The 22,765-nt window shown below is 33.8% G+C and overlaps 1 protein-coding gene across 6 annotated transcripts in view; it reads right to left on the reverse strand.

Annotated features, from left to right (window-relative positions):
- CARF (calcium responsive transcription factor) overlaps positions 1–22,765 on the reverse strand; it is a 55,915-nt gene that overhangs the window by 187 nt on the left and 32,963 nt on the right. For 5 of the 6 annotated variants that reach the window (XM_022567450.3, XM_022567454.3, XM_089915932.1 and 2 more), the window contains 8 exons: positions 20,304–20,493; positions 15,609–15,729; positions 13,046–13,189; positions 11,126–11,359; positions 9,296–9,458; positions 8,263–8,326; positions 2,782–2,912; positions 2,025–2,394 (listed from right to left, as the gene is read on the reverse strand). In XM_022567450.3, coding sequence (XP_022423158.1) covers positions 2,025–2,394; positions 2,782–2,912; positions 8,263–8,326; positions 9,296–9,458; positions 11,126–11,359; positions 13,046–13,189; positions 15,609–15,729; positions 20,304–20,493 — 1,417 coding nt within the window. Of the gene's footprint in view, positions 1–2,024; positions 2,395–2,781; positions 2,913–8,262; positions 8,327–9,295; positions 9,459–11,125; positions 11,360–13,045; positions 13,190–15,608; positions 15,747–20,303; positions 20,494–22,765 lie in introns of those variants that run through there. The other variant, XM_022567456.2, reaches the window with a different exon arrangement.

A 22,765-nucleotide genomic window follows, 5' to 3' on the forward strand; every position in this document is an offset into this window, starting at 1 on the left:
CGAACATAAAAGAAAAACCCTAAGGGTTAATATAATTTATAATACTGGAATCTTTAGAATTATATGAATTTAGAAGCAAGGCAAAAAAAACAACAACAGTAGTTTGGAAAAAGAATCAAGTAATTTAGAAAATCAGTTGGTGTATTTGAGAACTCAATGCTTCTGACATCTTAACGGTCATTCATATTAAATTCCTTCAGTACGGAAAAAAAAAGAGACCAAGAAAACTGCAAAGTTACACTCTTCAAAAGATTCTTTGACCGAAAATCAGTCCATAATTTGATAAAATTATGAGGAATATTTCATATTTAAACTCAACTGTCTTTAAAAATATGTGTGACTAAAAGTCAGGAAGCCTCTCATTATTTGAAAATGATTTTTTTTTTTACAAACAGCAAACATATACTACAAATCCACTGATGTGTTACCATTCTCATATGGTCTCCATACTCACTCAATGTTGTCTCCCTAAAGAAACCACACTACTTAAATACTTCAGAAAAAATATGCAACATCTTAAATGATAGCTCTGACTTAGCTGCACAAGCTATGTGTTTGCTTATGCGAAACATTTCAGAATGTACTACCATTCTGATTTCAAAGTACTTATGACCAAATTAATGTAAATGTAGCAAACCAGCAACACTACTGTGATCTGGCAGGTGGGATACCTAAGATAAAATCTTTCTCTTTCTCAGGAATATCAGTTTTTCAGTTGCTATGGGGAACCAAGGTCAAGGGGACTATACTTGCTCAGAAAAGTGTGTTGAACACACCTAATGCTTGTCACATACAGGTGTGTTAGAGTTTAGCCTACACCATATCGAGAAAACCAGTAGAGGATGGATTTGAGTGATCCTGAGAATTCATATTTAGGTGAAGTAGTCCCTAAAATCATGATCTAACTTGATAGATCATGCAAGTTCAGATCCAAAGAGGGACTCCTTTAAGGCAATCTGAATTACAGCTCCCAGAAAACCTTGGCACAATGGACGGACGAGAGATCTTAGAACTGGAAGAAGTTTTGGAGGCAGACAGGTCCGGGTTTAAATGCCCTCTCTGTCACTTACTAGATGTGATTTTTTAGGCAATTACTTAACCTCCCAGAGTCTTGGTCTCCTCATCTGTAGAATGGGGACACTACTAGCTATTTCATGGAGTAGTTGTGAGGATTAGTTCATGTATATTCCTTTTCTCTCTCTTCTCCTAAAGTTCCTAAAGACAACTGCCACAGCCCTCTGGAGAAATTTTCTTAAAAGTATGCTTCCTATAAATTTAAAAGCCAATGATTTTTTTCTGGAAGGCACTATCTCACACATGGAGGGAAAAATGTATGTTCTAAGGATAATTCTATGAAGACTTTTGTTCTTCAAAGCAAACTGCAGATCTTTTCCCACAAAAATGCCCAATCCAGAACAATTTGTGTGAAAAGAAGTGGCATAGGTCAAGTAGCAGTTAACAGAATTTATTACTATGTTGACTGGGTTCATTCCAAAGTGAAGGCAACAAAGTCTTGGATTAAAACCAAGTCCCCAAGTCTTACTAGTTCCCTTTCAATTTCTATAGAACTCAACATTTAAGTCTATAATTCAAAATCCTCCTTTTAACCTTTACATCTGCCAACTTCATCCCATTTTTCTTTGTGTGTGTGTATCAATTTTTCCATAATAACCTTTACACTAAATAGTTTTCCTTTTAGAGTTTCTCTAATTTTTTTTCATGCATTCAAAAATGACCTTCCTAAAAAAAAAAAAAAAAATGACCTTCCTGATTTCACATCACCACAGATTTTCCATGTAAAACTAGGTAATTAGGGAATGAATAATTTTGATAAAGAAAAACATTAAAATGTTTAAAAGTTATTAAACTCATGGTCACCAAATTTCTTCCCTTTTTCTCCTGGTTTTACTTGATTTATTATTATAAACCCACTGAGTAGAAATGACAGTTTTTTTCTCTCTAGTGTAATAGTGATGATAGTCCATAAAGGTTAAAAAAAATAAAATCATATGATTTTAACTTACTGAGAGCTGGGTCGCTGTCTATAATCTGTATTGGAATGGTCTGAACATTTCCCAGCAGAATCCGATGAACATTTCCTTCCAGATTCTCTGTATCCTCAACATCTCCAACTTCCACCAGCTGATCCACTGCAACCAGATTTTGATCGGGTCCTGGAAGGTTACCCATGGTAGAGGAAATACTATTGTTTTGGGTTAGGCATGTATCTGTTTGAAGGCAATGAGTTTGACCAAGCAGCAGAGAATTATTATTCATTACAGCACTTCCTACTGAATCCAGAAGTCTTGAAGGACTGGAGGAGGGGTGATTATTTACTGATATCAGAGCTGGTGATCCATCAGAAGATGTGAATCTTGGTTGCAACTGCAAACCCTTTTGAACCGAAAAGAGTTACATCAAAATGTTTGAATTTACTATGTATGTTTTTCTTATCAAATATATTACTCTTTTGACACAAAATTGGAATAAAAGCTAAGAGTATAGCTAATAACAAATATTAAGTGAGGACAGAAACAACAACCAAAGGAAAACTAGTACAACTAATTTTATCGCATGCATAGTCAATTCAAACTTTTCCAAAACATATTGTTTGAATTATCATCTTAAATCAAGACACAAAAAAGTCAGAAAATTAATGATGAAAACATCTTTGATCATCTTTATAATTCTATAACAATTCTGTTAAATCCCTAAGAAAAGAGGGAAGATTGAGGAAGAACGATAAGGGCCCCAAATTTGGCTATTACACTGGATACTTACCTGTAGTTGTGTGAATATTTTTGGCTGAAATGAAGAAAGTGAGGAGAGCAAGTGCGCTGGCTCTGGAGACAAAGAACCCCTTGTCTGATTTGTTTCCACTTTGCTGGAAATTGCTTCTCCTTGTGAATTTCCTAAATTATATAAAAAATAAACTATTAAAACAAAGTAATTTTTATGGCTTCTAGGATATACTTTATTACAATCCTTACTATCAGAAATGGAATAGGAAATAAGGTCAAAGGTTTGAAACGGACTTTAAGAAGTTATCTAGTCTACTATTTCCAGAACCTGGTAGATCATCAGAATCACCAAACTTTAAAAAATAAATTCCTAGATTCAACCTCCAGTAATTTTAATGCAGTATATCTAGGAAGGGATGTAAGAAGCTATTTTTTTCCTTAAAAGATTCTATACCTGTAGTTCTAATCTAGTCCATTTTTTTCATGCTATAATGCTGGACCTAAGCTTCTCCAGATGTGGAACACCTATTGAATATCTCAGTTACAAACACCAAACTTAACTCATCTTTGATAACCCTAGTGCCTAGGACAATGCCTGGCATAAAGCAGGTCTTCAATAATAATAGTACTAAATTTCTTTCAATAACTCATTTTTGAATAAATGAAGAAGAGTAAAAATTTTTCTTTTCTAAATATCTCAATTTTAAAGTAATTGTCCTTCGGGAATTTGAGTCCTTCTCATGTAATTCTTATATGTTAACCCAAATATATTCATCTCTTTAAGGTAATCAAAAACCAATTAAAACCAATCATCAACAACTATTTATTGCTCCCATACTGCATATCGCACCCGTGTAACCGAGTAATTTTAAAAAATGGTCCTGGTGTCAGACAAGGATGGATTTAAGTGCTGGCTTTTCTCTGTAGCCTTCAACATTCTATTTAACTCAGTTTCTAAACTTCAGTTTCCTCATGTGTAAAATCAGGATAATAAGAGAATTTTCCTCAAAGGATTAACAGTACTCTCACTTTTCTTGGCTGCTTCATTTCTAACTGTCCCACCTCACTATGCTGCAGTTACCCGCTACTATGATTATACCTGGGACTATTATTCCACATGTAAAATCTCTAATTCAAACATCCCATTCTCTGATCACAACCTCTATTCTTCCAGGGATTTTGCTCAGGTACTCTACTACAATTCTGCTTCAACTTCATGTGAACCTCCAGTTAACTAATTCCTCAGTTTTCTTCAGATCCATCACTGTCTTCCTTAATAAAATTTCCTCCCCATCCAGCTTAGAGTCCTGGGCTTATAATTTTAGTCACTCTCTTGCAAATACCTTAAACTCCCTTTCCTCTCTGTCCTTTGGTCATAACGCCCTGGTAAAATCCTAATTCTGGATGAAAATGGCTTCCAGGGCCTATACACGTAAAGCTGAATGTCACTGAAGAAGAAATTCGCTGTCACTACTAATACCAATTCATGATCATCAGCCTCAATAGGAACTTCACGTATATGACAATCTTATAATGTTTCTCTCACTCTATATCAGGGATGATATTAAATCTCCATTTTCCTCAAATCTTGGTCACCCTTCCTGTGATCTTTTCTCATTCTTAACACTTAAAGAGAAAAGAGAAGCTATCAGATAGAAATGTACTCAACTTCCCATCACCAAACCTATCAAGTACCTTCATCTTCATCTAGCTCTTCAGGTCTCTCCTTTCCTAACATACCTTCCCTCAACCCCATACCCACTTCATAGCAATCTTTTTGAAGTGGTCCACACTGTCTCTGCTTCTTTACTCATCTCCCATTCACTCTTCAGCTATGCCAATATGGGTTCCTTCCAATCCACCTCATTGAAATGATTGGTACTCACGCTTTTCCAAACTTAATCACAGGATCTTTTTCTCTCCCCTGCTACCAATACCCAACTCTTATGCCAGGATTGCTGAGCTCAGTAAATGCCACTGTCAGTCAGTTGCTCATGGAAGAAACTCAGGAGTCATCCCAGATCATTCCCACTCTTTTACCTCCTACACCTATTCAATCAATACCCAAGGCCTTTGAATTCAATTTTTTAAATAACTCTTAAATCTGCCTAATTCTAGTATAAATGTCACCAACTGTAATCTATACCACTATCACCTTTCACTTGGACTGCTGAAAGGGCCTCCTAAACCTGTTTTGTTTAACCAGTTTTATCTCTAAGCATTGTCTATACTTTACACTAGCTTTCTTAAGTTCCTTGGACACAGCAAGCACTTTCTTGCTCAGCCTTCAAACATGCTATTCCTTTGATTGGCAAATTCCTATTCATTCTTCAGTTCTCAGTCTAGAGAATAGGGAAGGGACACTTGAGAAAGTAACTTTTAAACTAAGTTGCATGTCACTATCACCATTCCCATACAATTTGGCACAATTCTCTCATGGCACAATTCATAAGAGTAATTCATTAGAATATACTGTAGTGCCTTTTTCTCTTGCTAAACTTTAAATTCAATGAAGCAAGAAACTTACTTTTTTTTTAGGCTCAGCATTTATCACACTGAGTTAATATACACAGAACAAATGAATAATTCTAAAGACTTTGTGAATTATTTTTTTTATGTTACTGGTGAAGGTACTATGATTTTAATTAATTACATATTAAATGTTAAAAAAATGGAACTGAGGAGGGAATTCCTTATTTATATTAAAAGGTAAGTTACCAAAAATTCTATTCTTTTTTTTTAACACCTTTATTGGAGTATAACTGCTTTACAATGGTGTGTTACTTTCTGCTTTATAACAAATTGAATCAGTTATACCTATACATCTGTTGCCATATCTCTTCCCTCTTGCGTCTCCCTCCCTCCTACCCTCCCTATCCCACCCCTCTAGGTGGTCACAAAGCACCGAGCTGATCTCCCTGTGCTATGCGGCTGCTTCCCACTAGCTATCTATTTTACGTTTAGTAGTGTATATATGTCCATGTCACTCTCTCACTTTGTCACAGCTTACCCTTCCCCCTTCCCATATCCTCAAGTCCATTCTCTAGTAGGTCTGTGTCTTTATTCCCATCTTACCCCTAGGTTCTTCATGACTTTTTCTTTTTTCCCTTAGATTCCATATATATGTGTTAGCATATGGTATTTGTTTTTCTCTTTCTGACTTACTTCACTCTGTATGACAGACTCTAGGTCCATCCACCTCACTACAAATAACTCAAATTCGTTTCTTTTTACGGCTGAGTAGTATTCCATTGTATACATGTACCACATCTTCTTTATCCATTCATGCGATGATGGACATTTAGGTTGCTTCCATCTCCTGGCTATTGTAAATAGAGCTGCAATGAACATTTTGGTACATGACTCTTTTTGAATCATGGTTTTCTCAGGGTATATGCCCAGTAGTGGGATTGCTGGGTCCTATGGTAGTTCTATTTGTAGTTTTTTAAGGAACCTCCATACTGTTCTCCATAGTGGCTGTACCAATTCACATTCCCACCAGCAGTGCAAGAGTATTCCCTTTTCTTCACACACTTTCCAGCATTTATTGTTTCTAGATTTTTTGATGATGGCCATTCTGACCGGTGTGAGATGATATCTCATTGTAGTTTTGATTTTCATTTCTCTAATGATTAATGATGTTGAGCATTCTTTCATGTGTTTGTTGGCAATCTGTATATCTTCTTTGGAGAAATGTCTATTTAGGTCTTCTGCCCATTTTTGGATTGGGTTGTTTGTTCTTTGGTTATTGAGCTGCATGAGCTGCTTGTATATTTTGGAGATGAATCCTTTGTCAGTTGCTTCATTTGCAAATATTTTCTCCCATTCTGAGGGCTGTCTTTTGGTCCTGTTTATGGTTTCCTTTGCTGCGCAAAAGCTTTTAAGTTTCATTAGGTCCCTATTGTTTATTTTTGTTTTTATTTCCATTTCTGTAGGAGGTGGGTCAAAAAGGATCTTGCTGTGATTTATGACACAGAGTGTTCTGCCTATGTTTTCCTCTAAGAGTTTGATAGTTTCTGGCCTTACATTTAGGTCTTTAATCCATTTTGAGTTTATTTTTGTTTATGGTGTTAGGGAGTGTTCTAATCTCATACTTTTACATATACCTGTCCAATTTTCCCAGCACCACTTATTGAAGAGCCTGCCCTTTCTCTACTGTACATTCCTGCCTCCTTTATCAAAGATAAGGTGACCATATGTGTGTGGATTCATCTCTGGGCTTTCTATCCTGTTCCATTGATCTATCTTTCTGTTTTTGTGCCAGTACTATACTGTCTTGATTACTGTAGCTTTGTAGTATAGTCTGAAGTCAGGGAGCCTGATTCCTCCAGCTCCGTTTTTCATTCTCATTGTTGCTTTGAATATTTGGGGTCTTTTGTGTTTCCATACAAATTGTGAAATTTTTTGTTCTAGTTCTGTGAAAAATGCCAGTGGTTGTTTGATAGGGATTGCATTCAATCTGTAGATTGCTTTGGGTAGTAGAGTCATTTTCACAATGTTGATTCTTCCAATCCAAGAACATGGTATATCTCTCCATCTATTTGTATCATCTTTAATCTCTTTCATCAGTGTCTCCTAATTTTCTGCATACAGGTCTTTTGTCTCCTTAGGTAGGTTTATTCATAGATATTTTATTCTTTTTGTTGCAATGGTAAATGGGAGTGTTTTCTTAATTTCACTTTCAGATTTTTCATCATTAGTGTATAGGAATGCCAGAGATATCTGTGCATTAGTTTTGTATCCTGCTACTTTACCAAATTCATTGATTAGCTCTAGTAGTTTTCTGGTAGCATCTTTAGGATTCTCTATGTATAGTATCATGTCATCTGCATTTGTGAGTTATTTATAGGCAAAGTGACTCTTAAAGGTTAATAAGCCAAAGAATAAAAAAAAATCGTACTGTATATAATTATTATTCTAAAGCATCTATTTAGGTGTTAACTTTTTAGAAGCCATTATGCTAAGAACTAGGTATATTAATTTGAATAAAATATGATTCTCAAATCATAATGAAAGATACATATGCATAAACAAAGGATACCATGTTAAATGCAGAGATAAATACAAAAGAGTGAATATCCATCTGTACATAGGGGGTGAAGTTAAGAGAGCATTTAAAGCCAAAGAGATTGCTATGTGAGTAATGAGAGGAGTTCGCCATACAGAAGAGGAGAAAAGACATTTCTAAAAGAGACATTCCTAGACAAAGACATTTCTAGAAGAGAGAACAAAAGGGTTGAAATAAGCTTGGAATATTGAGAGAGCAAAGGAGTAAGAACATATGAGAAAAAACAAACCATACAAAAAAAACCATACCAAAAAAAAAGGAAAGCTGATTATATAGAAGGAAATTTAAATAGCTGGAAGTATTTTGATAAATCCTAACATAGTTGCTCTTGCCTCTTTGGGACATGGTTTCCTTATCCATAAATTAGACGAGATAAATTAGATAACATCTTAAATGTCTTCCAATTTTAACACTGTTTGATTTTATATCTTAAAAGTATTCAAGATAACCTACCTTCTGCAAGTGTAACTGTCACAGTCTCTCTGAGAATATTCCCACTATCTGTAGTCCATTGAAGCTGAAATGGGAACATTTACTTCAGTAAAAAGAACAAAGCATTTATTTTGAAAACTATTTTAAAACAGCAATGCAACTGTCATATCTTATTCAGTCATAGTATAAATGTGCTTTATTCTGTAATTACTCTCTTTATTTGTTCACATTCTCAAAGTATTAAGTATATTTAACTATGCAAATAAATTAGCTTCCTAAGGTCAGATAGCAAGAATTTGGATAGCAAGTGTAGATGGCAAAGACTACTGCTAACCAAATCTGTTTTAGTTCCTGAATTTTGGATAGTGAATAACTAAGAGTTTTGGACAGAAAAGAATAGTAGCTCTAGCTTAAAAAAGTCTCAATCTATTCAGTTACTGAATTTAGAGAGTCAAAATGTATAGAGAAAAGAATACTGCTACTTGAGATTTTAACGCCAAAATCACTGCTTGTATTACAATTAGCAGTTCCTGGGTAACTACATTAATCTCTTCAGATTAGGCAAAATTTTCATAGAAATGGCCACTTTTCTGGAGAAAGCTACAGTATCACAGTGTGAGGTAAACTTTATATCCATAGACGGCATATAGAACCAACATCATCACTTTGTGTATTCAACTCTGAACTATTCTATTTAAACTTGCTTCTATTGAAATTTTAAAAAGAGGTGGAGAGATACACAGTATGTACTCAATAAATATCTGTTAAATGAATAAGATACACTTTTTACAGAGATAATATGTGTTGATTTTTAAGTGAAGATTACTATTGTTATTATAGTCAGGGTTGGAAATTCGCTGATATTTCTTCTTGTGAGAGTAATAAAAAATATTTTAGTCAAATCATTATCTGAGAGTTCATAGTGTTCACATTTTGAGAAAAAGATACTATCGTTTTTCCTTATATCACAGTTACTTTTATGGCCTAATAGCAATCATGCATCAGCTGAGAAAGATTGTTGTAATAAAACAAGGAATTACAGTTGTAATCATACCGTTGCTGGAATAATCTCTGAGTTATATACATTATCTCCATTTCTCAAGGATTTCTGTACCTCATGGATGTGATTTTTTATATCATTTACAGTTGGAAAAAAGGATAAATTATGTCTTTCAGGTACCTCATCAGGTTTGAACAGTTCCCTTTCCACAAATTTTCTATGGAGAATATAAAACAGAATAAAAACATAAACAATCTAGCAATCTAATTCAGCTCAAATGACAAAGAGTTCTCTTTTAGTATAAACTTCTAAGTATGGTTTACAGCTTTATAAGTAATTTATATTTTTCCACTTTTTTCCCATACATTAAGTCATGGAATTCATGCAGATTAAAGAAATGTAATATTTTCATTGGTTAAACACCTATATATCTTAGAATGAGCTTTGATATTTTTATGAATTTAACGAAATCACTATTTTCAATTTAAATATAATATGTTTTTGAATGCCAGGCACTGCACTGAACACTTCACATCTAGTATCTCCTTTAACCCACACTATAATCCTGTGAGGTAGGTATAATTATCATTCCCACTTTACAGATGAGAGAACTGAGGGCTACAGAAGCTAAGTATTGCTTTGGCCAAAAAGTTCGTTTGGGTTTTCGTAAGCTTTTAGGAAAAAATCCGAATGAACTTTTTGGCCAATCGAATCATTTTCCCAAAGTTATACACCTAGCTAGTAAGTAAGAGAGACTGGGCCTATACCAAAGTTATACATATAAACATCATGTTTCATTGCTTTCAAAAGTCATCAATTAATATATGAAATATGTCTGCTCAAATTTTACAAGTAGACAAATGAGAAGATAGAAATAAAAGGCAGCATTGCCATACGATGGTTATAAAAAATAAAGATATAAAAGAAATGATAAAATTCAATATATATATTCTTTGTGCATTACATTCAGTAGACCACATTGAAGAGCTGTATTATACCTCTGTTTTTACAATATAGGTTTAGTAAAATAGTGGATGGCTTACCAAACTTTGGCTCTGTTCTAAGAATGCCCCAATGGAAATAAACATAAAATGTCTAAGAAAGCTGCTAAATAGAAAAGTCATGTATTAATTAAGAAATAATCCTGGGAAATACTCATTGTGTTGTTCAGATCAGACTACACAATAACCAGAAGGAATAAGGTCAGTTAAGTAGCAGAAATCATGCTGGAGAGCACAGGCTGTAGTCAGACCTAGATTTCAGTTCTGCCTGTATATCTTTAACCACCCTGAGTCTCCATTTCCTCATCTGCAGAATGAGGATAAATACACAAACTTCATGAGTCATAAGAATAAATGAGATCATACCTATAAGTGCTTAGCACAATAGCTGGCACATACATACTAAGTGCCACATAATAATTATTATTATATCCTGAGTATCAATAAAATTAGACCAGAGTACTATCTATAAAATTTCATTAAACAAAAAAACTATCCACATTCTTCTGTTGTAATAAAATTTAATTGTATTTCAAACAGGATAAAACAAGTATCTTGGCCCACGTTTTAAAATCTTTTCTACAAATTTTTTTTCTGTAAAGGTATTTAGTACATAATTCAATGTATATATCATTTAGAAATAGTCCAATTTGCCAAATCTGAATATGGAATATCTCAAATGAGTAATTCGAATCATTACTTATGGCTTGCCAAGCATCTGCAGAAAAATGATCAGTTCATAAATAAGATTATTTTAATAAATTAATAAACTATATTCCTTATCTACTCTGATAGCCTATATCCTGGAAAATGTCTATAATATTAAGTGTATTATTTAAACCAACAAACAGAAATGAAAAAGAACAATTTGTTTCTACAGTACCTTAGCTGTTTCCTTACTGCATACACTTGTTGTATTCCCTGTGATACTAGTTCTTGAATTTTATGTGCTACTTGAGGATGCAGACGTGAGGGTAATGTACAGTTCTCATCTCTAACTGCAGTTTCCTCTTCTTCAAGAGAAGACATAGGAAAAGGGGAAGGTGATAAAGGGAGGCAGGGAGTCTCTAATTCGTGATACTGATGAGCTTGCTGAGTAGGTAACTGTACATACCACCTGACAAGAAAAAATATTTAAAATTATATTACTAGACAAAGGCAAGAATCAGGGCTTCCCTGGTGGTGTAGTGGTTAAGAATCTGCCTGCCAATGCAGGGGACACGGGTTCGAGCCCTGGTCTGGGAAGATCCCACATGCCGTGGAGCAACTAGGCCCGTGAGCCACAACTACTCAGCCTGCGCATCTGGAGCCTGTGCTCCGCAACGAGAGGCCGTGACAGTGAGAGGCCCACGCGCCGCGATGAAGAGTGGCCCCCGCTTGCAGCAACTAGAGAAAGCCCTCGCACAGAAACGAAGACCCAACACAGCCAAAAATAAATAAATTAAAAAAAAAAAAAAAAAGCAACATCATAGTTACTTATGTTAATACTCATCAGGAGAAGGAATCATCGTTTAAGAAAAATTATATGATTATATATTAAATAAATTTAAAATTTTTAAGTAAATTAAATAAATATAAATAAAAGTTAAAATGTTCTGTCTTAACTCTTCTAAGATTGGCTTTATACCCAATTAAATAAAAATCTTTATAAACCTTTATAGACTTTTACTATGTCCTTAAAGTTAAGGAGGGTGCAAGATTTAGGTATACATGAAAATGGTATTTAAAATTTCATATTAAGTAAACTTTACCTCAAAATAATGAGATTTTAAAATCATCTTTTGAATTGTGTATTTTCCCATTCTTCTACCATTTTGTTCCCAAATTACAACTTCTGTGTTGTACGTATAATCCTCCTAACCAAAGAGTGGATATAATTTAGTGCCTACGAAGATCGAGCTACGTGAGGGAATCTTCTCAGACAGGAACTCAACATACTGCCCCCATAGCACTCCAGCTCCTTTTGCCCCAATGAGCAAGAGAATTAACTAAAAGGTGAACACAGATTTCTTACAGCCATGCAGTAAAACAGATTCTAGGAAAATGAACTGATCTGATAGGATACAGTTTTAATAAATATCTTTATACAAAATGCTTGCACTGCCTGATATTGCATGAAACGGAGCCTACCTAAAAATTATACAAAATGTTCTCCAAACTGAAGAGTCTAATTATTGACTGTATTTATTTTTCATATATCTGAAACTTTTTCTAAAGATCATATAAAAACTGTATTCCATACACTTAACCCCCTTATAAATTCTTCACCTGGACCAGCACATAAAGGAAAGTAAGAAAGAAAGCTTATTTCTTTAAATAAGAAATATTTAAATATTTAAATATTAAATATTTCTTATTTAAAACCTGAAGCATAAAAGATATAAAATGGAATTTTATATAGGGCTTAGAATTCATATCTGGCTGCCATAAGTAATCAAAGATGGGTTTAAAAAATATATGTAGGTGACTGCAAGTTCAGTTCCTAATAAGTATCTGAAAAAACGTACTAAATATATAATAAAATGTGTTGCTAAATATGTATTTATCATTTGGGGAAAAAACTTCCACATGGTATAAAGAATTCTTTGGTTAAAATTATTCACATTTGGACGATAAACTCAATTGCTTATACAGTGGTAAATCATTTTAATACCTAGGGAGCAACTAATAAGACATCTATCTACCTTATAAAAACCATTTCTTAATGAAATAATTGGAAAACATAATAATTTCTCTTATTACAGAATTCTTCCAAATGGAGCGAAGTAATTTGTAAAATAAAAGAACAATATAAATGTCATACCTAAGAACACCACCAGCATCTACCAAGTTCTTCTTTAGCATGTTAAAGGCTTTTTCCTGCTCCATTCGGATTATTTTCCTGTCAATTTTGGGGTCTGTAGGAACTCTATATTCAGGAAATTTCTGTACCTTTTTAATGTAAATCCTTTTTATAAGAAAAAGAAGAATTGTTTTCATTATACTATACCTCAAGACTAACTTATCAACCACAAGTTTACTTTAGCATAAGTTTAGCAGAGTTTAGAGAAAATTCGATTAATCTAGAAAGCATTCAGATAATTATGTGAAAGATATGCCATATTTTCAGTGTATAATACTCAGCAAGTTAATAATCATTACTTTAGTAAAAATGTCTAAATATTATGAATATTAACTTTTTTTTCCCTGGATCTGTCTCTTCTCCATTCTCCCTGAAGCTGTAAACACCTCACACCTGGATTACTTTACTACCTGCCTTCTGGAGCCTCTAGGCCTCCAGTCTTCCATTTCTTAAATCCACTAGATATATCAATGCCACAATAATTCTTTGCATTTGTACTTCTCTGTTGAAGAATCTATCTGTTCTTTAATCAAGCACAAATTTCTTAGCATTCAAGGCATTCTATATGATTCTAATTTATTTACCCATCTTTTCATCACTTCAAATATAAAATTGCTTTTCCTGTGAAGTTTATCATCTCAATGTTCCTTCCTCCTCTGATACCAAATACACAATCATGCTATATCTTTCTTTATATCATTCTCGTACCCTACCATATCTTCCTTCGAATTCTCTACCTATCAAATTCAATCTAAACTTCAGTATCCAGGTTAAGTTCCATTTTCTTTCCTGTTAATGAGTTTGCTAGGATATATTCCTTCTCTGAAGACAGTTAGCTAATCCACACATTTAACATTATATACAATACTATTATGTTCTCTTATAGTTTGTTGCTTCCTGATCTACCCCAACAATATTTTAAGTTTCCCATGATTAAGTAAAATCATATACCTCTTTTAGTCTCCCCTCCTTCCCATGGCACCCAATGTTGTTGCTGGGCACAGAGCAGATACTCAAAAAGTACTTATAGAATGATAGAGAATAAAATTATCTCTTCACGTATAGATTTTCTCCCAAGTTATATCTAAAGTTCTACATTGCTCATATTTAAAAGCAATGTTTTGTTTAATGGTCTACACTGCTTATATTTAAAAGCAGAGTTTTGTTTAATGGTCAGGTTTAAATATTGTCTAAAGTTATCATTATCAGATTAAACATGAAAAGTCTTCTTAACTGGCTTTAAAAACTTCTTGAGAACGCTGGGGTTTGTGATATGAGATGTAATGCTAAAATAAAATGTTTCAAAGCTCAACTAAATCCAACATTTACGTGTTATTTAAAAATTTTATCTTATGATTTAAAACACTTTCAATGTGTGAAAAAAGAATATTAGTAAAGAACATTACAAAAATCTTTTATTGGTGAACATTTTTCATTCTCAGCCACAGCAATGACTACTCAGTAGTCCTATTCTACCTAAAACGTACTCTGCTGGTCTTCTACATTGCTGGTATGAATATAATTGGTAAAATCACTCTACAAAGCAACTCTGCAACACCTGTCAACATTTAAAAAGAATACAACACTTGCCCTAGCAATTTCATTTCAAGGAATTTATTCCATCAATATACTTACACAAGTGTACAAATAGGTACAATGTTATTAGCTGAAGCTTTGTATATAATAATAAAGAATATTTTCCAGAGCCTACATGTCCATTGTTGGAGGACTAATTAAGTAAATGATAATTCATCTATAAATGAAATATTATATACCTATTAAAAAGAAGGAAGCATGAAAATAACATAATTTATATGTCAATTTTATCTCACTTTTTAAAATCAGTTGATCAATCAATAAAAAGAAGTAATCGGTTCATTTAAATATAGACATGGAGCCAACTTTGAGATATACTGAGAATGAAAAAAAATAGAGTAAAACAAGGTCCTACTGTATAGCACAGGGAACTATATCAATATCCTGTGATAAACCATAATGGAAAAGAATATGAAGAAGAATATTTATACGTATAACTGAATCACTTTGCTGTACAGCAGAAATTAACACAACATTGTAAATCAACTATACTTCAATAAAAATTTTTTTTAAATGTAGAGTAGTATATATCTCTACATTCACACTAGTATGAAGCATAATAGCTGTGCAGCAAATAACTACAATAGGCATTCAGAATGGAAATGTATCAATGTGAATTCATAGCCGGAAAGAAGGTATGCTACTACCCAAATTTAAGGAAAGAAAATATTAATAATCTTCACTGAGATCCTCAACATTTATGACAGTAGAGTATATACCTATATGCATATACACAGAATATCTTTGCAAGGTTACTCAAGAAACTGGTAAGAGTTGTTGCCTTAAAGTGGGACATAGGAAGCAGGGGTAAGAGGAAACAGATTTCACTGTATGCTTTTGGCACTGCTTAAACTTAATAAAAATGTGCATATTAGCTATCCAAAAAAAAGTACTTAATAAAAAAGAAATAAAAGAAAATAAAGCTTACCGGGCTGGACAAGTAGCTTTGTAGAGCTGACAAGACCTGCTTTCCTGCTCACTGATTTTTTTTAACTGGAAACCTTTTCTTCTTGGCCCATACTGACACTCCATTACCACAGCTCTACTCCCTGTGGGCCAAAACCAACTATTGATATTTAATTCAAGTATCCATCTGTTCTGGACACTAGATTAAAAATAACTTGGAGGTGGCAATGACAAAATCTATACTTCCAATTATACAACCTTAAGGAAAGAAAACATCAGTAAGACTTACTAAGATGTACAAACACATAAATTTAAAAGTTTATTGTAATAGCTACCAAATGTACCGCATTATGATAAGGAAATTAGCAAATACCACATTTACTGACTGTCAACTGGTATTTACATATGTATGGTTTTTAATAATAAAATTTACTACTTTATAAGTAGAAATTAGCAAATGCTACATTTGTTAGTAAATATTAATATCATTTAAAATTTTATTTCCTTTTATAATTCCTTATTTCCTTATTTCTATTTGAGCTGTTAGAATAATGTGATTACCAGCCTCTAAGATGGCTCCCAATGATCTCTGCCTCTTAGTACTCATGTCCTTGGTAATCCCCTCCCCTTGAGCATGAGCTAGACTTACTAACTTACTTCTACTGAACATGGCAGAAGTGACAGGATGTTATTTTTGATATTAGGTTATAAAAAGACTGTGACTTCCATCTTGGGTACTTTCTTGCTCTTGCTTGGATTGCTCTCTCCTGGTGAAATCAGATATCATGTGGTGAGACAGCTCTGTGAAGAGGCCCACCTGGCAAGGAATAAGGCCTGCCAACAGCCACATGAGTGAGCGTGGAAGCAGATCCTCCCCCAGTCAAGTCCTGAGATGACGGCAGATCCAGCCAACATCTTAACTGCAGTCTTGTGAGAGAACCTGGGGCAGAACCACCTTGTTAAGCTGCTCTTGGATTCCTGACCCATAGAAACTGTGAGACAATAAATGTTTGTTGTTTTCAACCACCACATTTGGGGTAATTTGTTACAGTACCATAGATAACACAAATAAGCAGATGTGAAAACTATACAATCTAGGATTTTAAGTTGGATATCCTAATCTATGTAGGGTACAGCAAACTTTTCAAATATAAAACCCAAAACCCCAGGGACTTCGCTGATGGCCCAGTGATAGAATCCACTTTCCAATGCAGAGGACACAGATTCGATCACTGGTCGGGGAACTAAGATCCCACATGTCGCAGGGCAAGCAACGACAGAGCCCACGTGCTCTAGAGCCCACATGTCACAACCAGAGTGCCCACAAGCCACAACCACTGAGCCTACATGCTCTAGAGCCTGCACAGCACAACTAGAGAGAAGCCCACGTGCCACAACGAAGAGCCCGCGTGCCGCAAGATCCTGCGTGCCACAACTAAGACCCAATGCAGCCAAATAAATAAATAAATATATATATTTAAAAACCCTGAAAAACACCAATCATGAATAAAAGTGTTGATAAGGCTGATAACTAACTTCTTCTAAATGATGGTAAGAGGAAAATCACAGTTTGAGAAACAATATTTTATAATACATAAAACAAAGAATTAATATGCAGAATATAAAGAACCATAAATAATTTAAAAATAAAAACTAACTACCAAACAGAAAAATGGGCAAAGACTATGAATAGGCAATTCAGAAAGGAAACAAAAGGATATTAAATAAACAATAAAAAGACGCTCAACTTCACTAGTAAACAGGGAAATGCAAATTGAAACAATACTAAGGACTTCACTGGTGGCACACTGGTTAAGAGTCCACCTGCCAATGCAGGAGACATGGGTTTGAGTCCTGGTCCGGGAAGATCCCACATGCCGCGGAGCAACTAAGCCCGTGCGCCACAACTATTGAGCCTGCATTCTAGAGCCCGCGAGCCATAACTACTGAGCCCGCGTTGCCACAACTACTGAAGCCCACACGCCTAGAGCCCATGCTCCGCAACAAGAGAAGCCACCACAATGAGAAGCCCACACACCGCAATGAAGAGTAGCCCCCACTCGCCGCAACTACAGAAAGCCCATGTGCAGCAACGAAGACTCAACACAGCCAAAAATTAATTAATTAAAAAAAATAAAACAATAATAAGATACTCTCTCACACTCTTCAAATTGGTAAACATAAAAAATTTGACAATACTCTAAAACAACTGAATCCACTGATCAATCTTGCAGTTAAAAATGCTACATAGGTAGTGATAAGAAGTACACAGCACACCTATGAAGTATTCTCGCAAAATACTTTAATCAAGATTAAATCTTCATTTAATCAAACTCATACATCTAACAGATTACAGGAAATACAGGAGATAAAAGAACATGTTAAAAAACACCAGAGATAGAATCAGCAAAATCCTGAATATGGCAAAGTGTACAGGACAAACTACCTGGGAGAAAAGAGGAGAGAAGTTTTTAGATGAGAAGAAACTTAACCAAATTTGATCCATAAACTTGGTAACTTAACCAAATTTGATCCATAAACTTGGTTTGCATGTGAATTTATACAAACCTCTGCAAAAAGAATTATGGTAAGTGGAGAAATGTGAACAATGAACAACTTATGATATTAGGAAATTACTGTTCAGACTTCTTTGGTGGTCCAGTGGTTAAGACTCCACGCTTCCACTGCAGGGGGCGTTGGGGAACTAAGATTCCACATGCCATGCAGCGTGGCCAAAAAATTAAAAATTAGAACAGTAAAAAAAAAAAAGAAATGACTGTTAATTTTTTAAAGTGGGATAATGGGATATCCTTATATTTCAGATATATACTTTAATACCTTAAATACCTTATATACTTTTAGTAATTATTGATGAAACAATATCTGGAATTTCCTGTAAAATCATCTTTAGTAATTATAGATGAAATGATATCTGGAATTTCCTGAAGAAGTGGGTAGGGGTATAAATGACACAAGATTGACCACATGCTGATACTTGTTGAAGCTGGATGATGCATACACGGAGTTATGAGATTTCATACATTATTACCTCTACTTTGATACGCATATGAAAATTCCCATAGCATAAAGATTTTTTAAAATCTGACAATGTCAAATCACAGAATGAATGTGGGAAAGGGAAATTTTCATACATTGCTCAAAGGACTAAAAATTGATACAGGTTGTCAATCCCTCATGTATGATTCTCATATTTAAAAAGCATGGAAAACAAAAATTTTTGGAATACATTTGGCTGCAAAACCTGACCTGAACTTTATGAGGCTATTTATAGTCTTTATTCCTTTTAGTGTGGCTATGCATAATGAATTACTGTGTTTGATTATGTGATATTGTCTATGGAATACTTGCTAGGAGTATTCTGTAATATTACCATATTATAGTCCAAAAATACAGAATTCTGAAATACATTTGGGAAAAAAAAGTTTAGAGATTTTGGACCTGAACACCACCTTAGAGAGCAACTTGAGATAATCTTGTAAAGTAATTCCACTTTAATGCACACACTCTAGTAAACTACTTACAACTTTCCAACAGAAAACATGTATCATGGAGGTTAGACCATAGAATTCTTTGTAATATTGAAAAATTGGAAACAACCTAAATGATCATTAGTAGAAAAATAACTGCAGTTTGGTCATACACTGGAATGACCAAATTTAAGTAATAGATTATTATATAATGATAAATTATATAATAATTAAATTGGGTTAACTAGAATTTATAGTTATCAATATGGATAGATTTCAAAAATAAGAATGAGTGAAAAGTTTACCTAAGAATATCTATAGTTTATTACTTACATATACTTTAAAATGTTCAAAACAATAAAATATATTATTATAAATACAAACATGTATGATAAAGTATAAAAATACACACCAAATTCATGTAGTAGCTGCCTGAGGGGAGTTAAGAAGGGATTTAAACTGGGGAGGAGAATAAAACCTGGGCAGAAGGGGTTACATTTATCTCAGCTTCCTCTAAGTAGTTCTCTTTACCCTCAGAGGTCCAGGATGAGGCTGCAACTCTTCTAGTTAAATCAATGCCCCCATATTTCTCAAATAAATCACTTATTCTTAGGTTCTTTGGGGTCTGACTAGTCCTAGGGTGACTCTCTGGAAATTGTCTGAAACTCTACTGCTTTAGTAAACACTAGCCCAGTGTTTGAGAATGCTGTATGTAACATACCTGATACTTGAGAACCCTAATATTAGAATTCTATATAATAACTCCAGAGTGTATACCAGTTCTATACAGTAACTCCTGAGTTATACACTATATAAAATGGACACCGATTTTTTTCCCAAAAGACAAATCAAGAGAGAAGGAGAGACTATCAGGATTGGATGGAAAAAAAAAAGAAAACCAACCAGCTATACATATTTAAAATAATAAAACTGCTCTATGGTTTGATTTTTATTAAATAGGTCTACCCGGAATTTAAATATTTTTTACTTTCTATTTTTCAGTAAGAAGTATTATTTATTTACCCTAATATACTAAAATACAATTTTACAACTTAAATAATTGGTTATATTTACTGTAAGTTTTCTTTTTAGTTTAATATGCATTTTCACCAATTAACAGTCAGTTGTCATCTACCAAAATGAAAATGTTATCACCTTAGGAAAACCACATTTTCACAAAAGATCATGGCTGCTGCTGAACTTTTTAAAATAAATCTTTAAAAAAGTACCTGCATTGACAAATGGGATTCCATCATATGGGACATACTGGGATTTCCACATCAAGCGTGTAGCTGGCTTGGCTGGGCTTGGAGATTGGCGGGTCCCCCAAACACTCTGTGTTTGCTGCTTGTGAAATGTTAGGACACTTTCTAATTCAGTCTCACTTACACAGTAGCCACGGTATGAATCTCCAATTTTCTGCATGTAGAAATTCACACACATATCACTTATTCAGATATACATTTCTTACTTCCATTTTATGGTTCCATTCTTGTTCTTTATTCTTTACCTCCCACTTTTAACTTCCACCTTGCTAATACATTTTTAAGTATTTTTGTAAGCTGTCTTAAATTCTTCCTGAAATAAGGCAAGGTATAAACAAATCATGTAAATAAATTGATATTATCTATCTACAACCTTGTGAGTATCCCTCAACTAGAAGAAAAGCTTTTTTTATACCCAGAGAAATTTTTTAACTGTGATCTCTTAAACTGAAATGCATTTAGACCTAGAATTGATTCCATGTATGTTTCTCCCTTATAGGGAATAAGAGCAGAGATGTGGAATAGAGATCTTTTTCCTCCTAATTAGACTAAACATTTCACCTGGCAAGAATACATTTAACAAAAGGAAGGTATCAACATACTGTTGTAGGTATACTTTGAGCCATAATAAAAAGAGATATTCTGATTCCAAACAATACATTATCTACAATTTCCCCTAAAAATAACGAAAATGCCTATGCTTATGAATTTTCTTCTAGCCTAGATATTTCCTCATCAAAATATCCCTACAAATAAAAGTAGGAACATTAACTCTAGCTATAGCATGTTTTTACAAATAAAATGAATACAGCATATAATGTTGTTAATGAAAGGAAAAATTCGGAATTAGTACAATGCAGTCAGACCTATATCAGGAGATAAAAGTTTAATGCAGTATTACAGATTTTGGTCAAATCTAAAAAATGCCTATAAGAAAAACACCTTTAAATGGAAATTCAAAAAGTAAAAAGGACTACTAAGCAATATTTTTAAGCAAAATGCAGAAAATACTTCTTCAGCCATTAACCAAAAATGTTTTTCACTGTTGATATAGCTTGGAGAAAAAGAATCCTTCAATCTTTGAGATAATTCAGGCTGCTGGACAGTTTTAACTAATTTCTTACAAGATATATGATGTTAGATTAGCTACACAATGTACCATGGTGTAAAATGAAGTAATTTCGCCACATAGTTGCTAATGCTTTAATGTCCATAGCATTTCATGAAGTTTATAATAATGATGTTAAAAACCCTCATCAAATGACAAGAATAGTACCTTTAGGAAACCAGTGAAAAACTATGACTAACAAAAAGTGTGAAGGGAAAAAAAATCTTACTGTCTATACATACATACGTACATAACACTTAGAAAAGCAACAACAGTGATAATGTCCTAACAAATGTAATACATCATTAGACTTCATGATTAGAAATTTTCTCAAAATATTAAAACTCAAGTAATGTTTTTCCTTGCCATATTTTAAGATTTGTTTAAAACAATGAAGCATTTTAATAATTAAATACTCATTACCATGTATGGTTTATATGTAGAAGTGCATGGTCCTTTTCCTCAAAAAGTGTATAGTCTAAATGGTATATAATAGTGAACAACCCAAGCTAGCAAATAATTAAGAATGGTAATGGTAATAATTATCAAAGAATTTTAAGAGATAAGTAAGGACTTCCCCAGTGGCGCAGTGGATAAGACTCCGCGCTCCCAATGCAGGGGGCCCCAGGTTTGATCCCTGGTTAGGGAACTAGATCCCACATGCATGCTGCAACTAAGAGTTCGCATGTCACAACTAAGGAGCCCGTGAGCTGCAACTAAGGAGCCTGCCTGCCGCAACTAAGAGCCGGCACAACTAAATAAATACATAAATAAAATTTTAAGAGATAAATAGGTAAAAGATAAAGTAATCATTAGACCTTTATAGAAAAGACATATAGGACTTGCATTGCGATTTGAAGAATAGTAGTTAGAAAGGTAAGTAGTAGAAAAAATAACATATTACGAAATGGAAATAAAAACAAGTGAAGGAGGAGATGAACATTCTGAAGTGTGTGTACCAAGTAGGAATACTTGGCTAACATGAATGAAAGATGAATTGGAGAAAAGCAGGAAATAAAAAAGGATAAGATAAGGTGATACCTGATTATAGAAGACCTTGAAAGCTAGTAACAAGTGGCTAAATGATGTGGAAAAATAACACTGAGCTTATTGGGCAGTGAGAAAAGACAATGAAAGTAATATTTAAAGATAAGTAGTTTTAGAAAACTATACAGTAAGGACTAGAAATGGAAAAGTCAAAGAGATTAATGGGAAGGCTGTTACCATAATTGAGTTCAAGATAACAAAGGTTTGTGGGAAAAGCTCCCTTTAAACCACTTTAAAGAAAAAAACTAAAAGAATCAGGTGACTATCTGAA

The sequence above is a fragment of the Delphinapterus leucas genome, chromosome 8, assembly GCF_059928025.1.
Source record: "Delphinapterus leucas isolate spDelLeu-1000000601 "Yukka" chromosome 8, BTC_Dleu_Yukka2, whole genome shotgun sequence".
Classification (NCBI taxonomy): domain Eukaryota; kingdom Metazoa; phylum Chordata; class Mammalia; order Artiodactyla; family Monodontidae; genus Delphinapterus; species Delphinapterus leucas.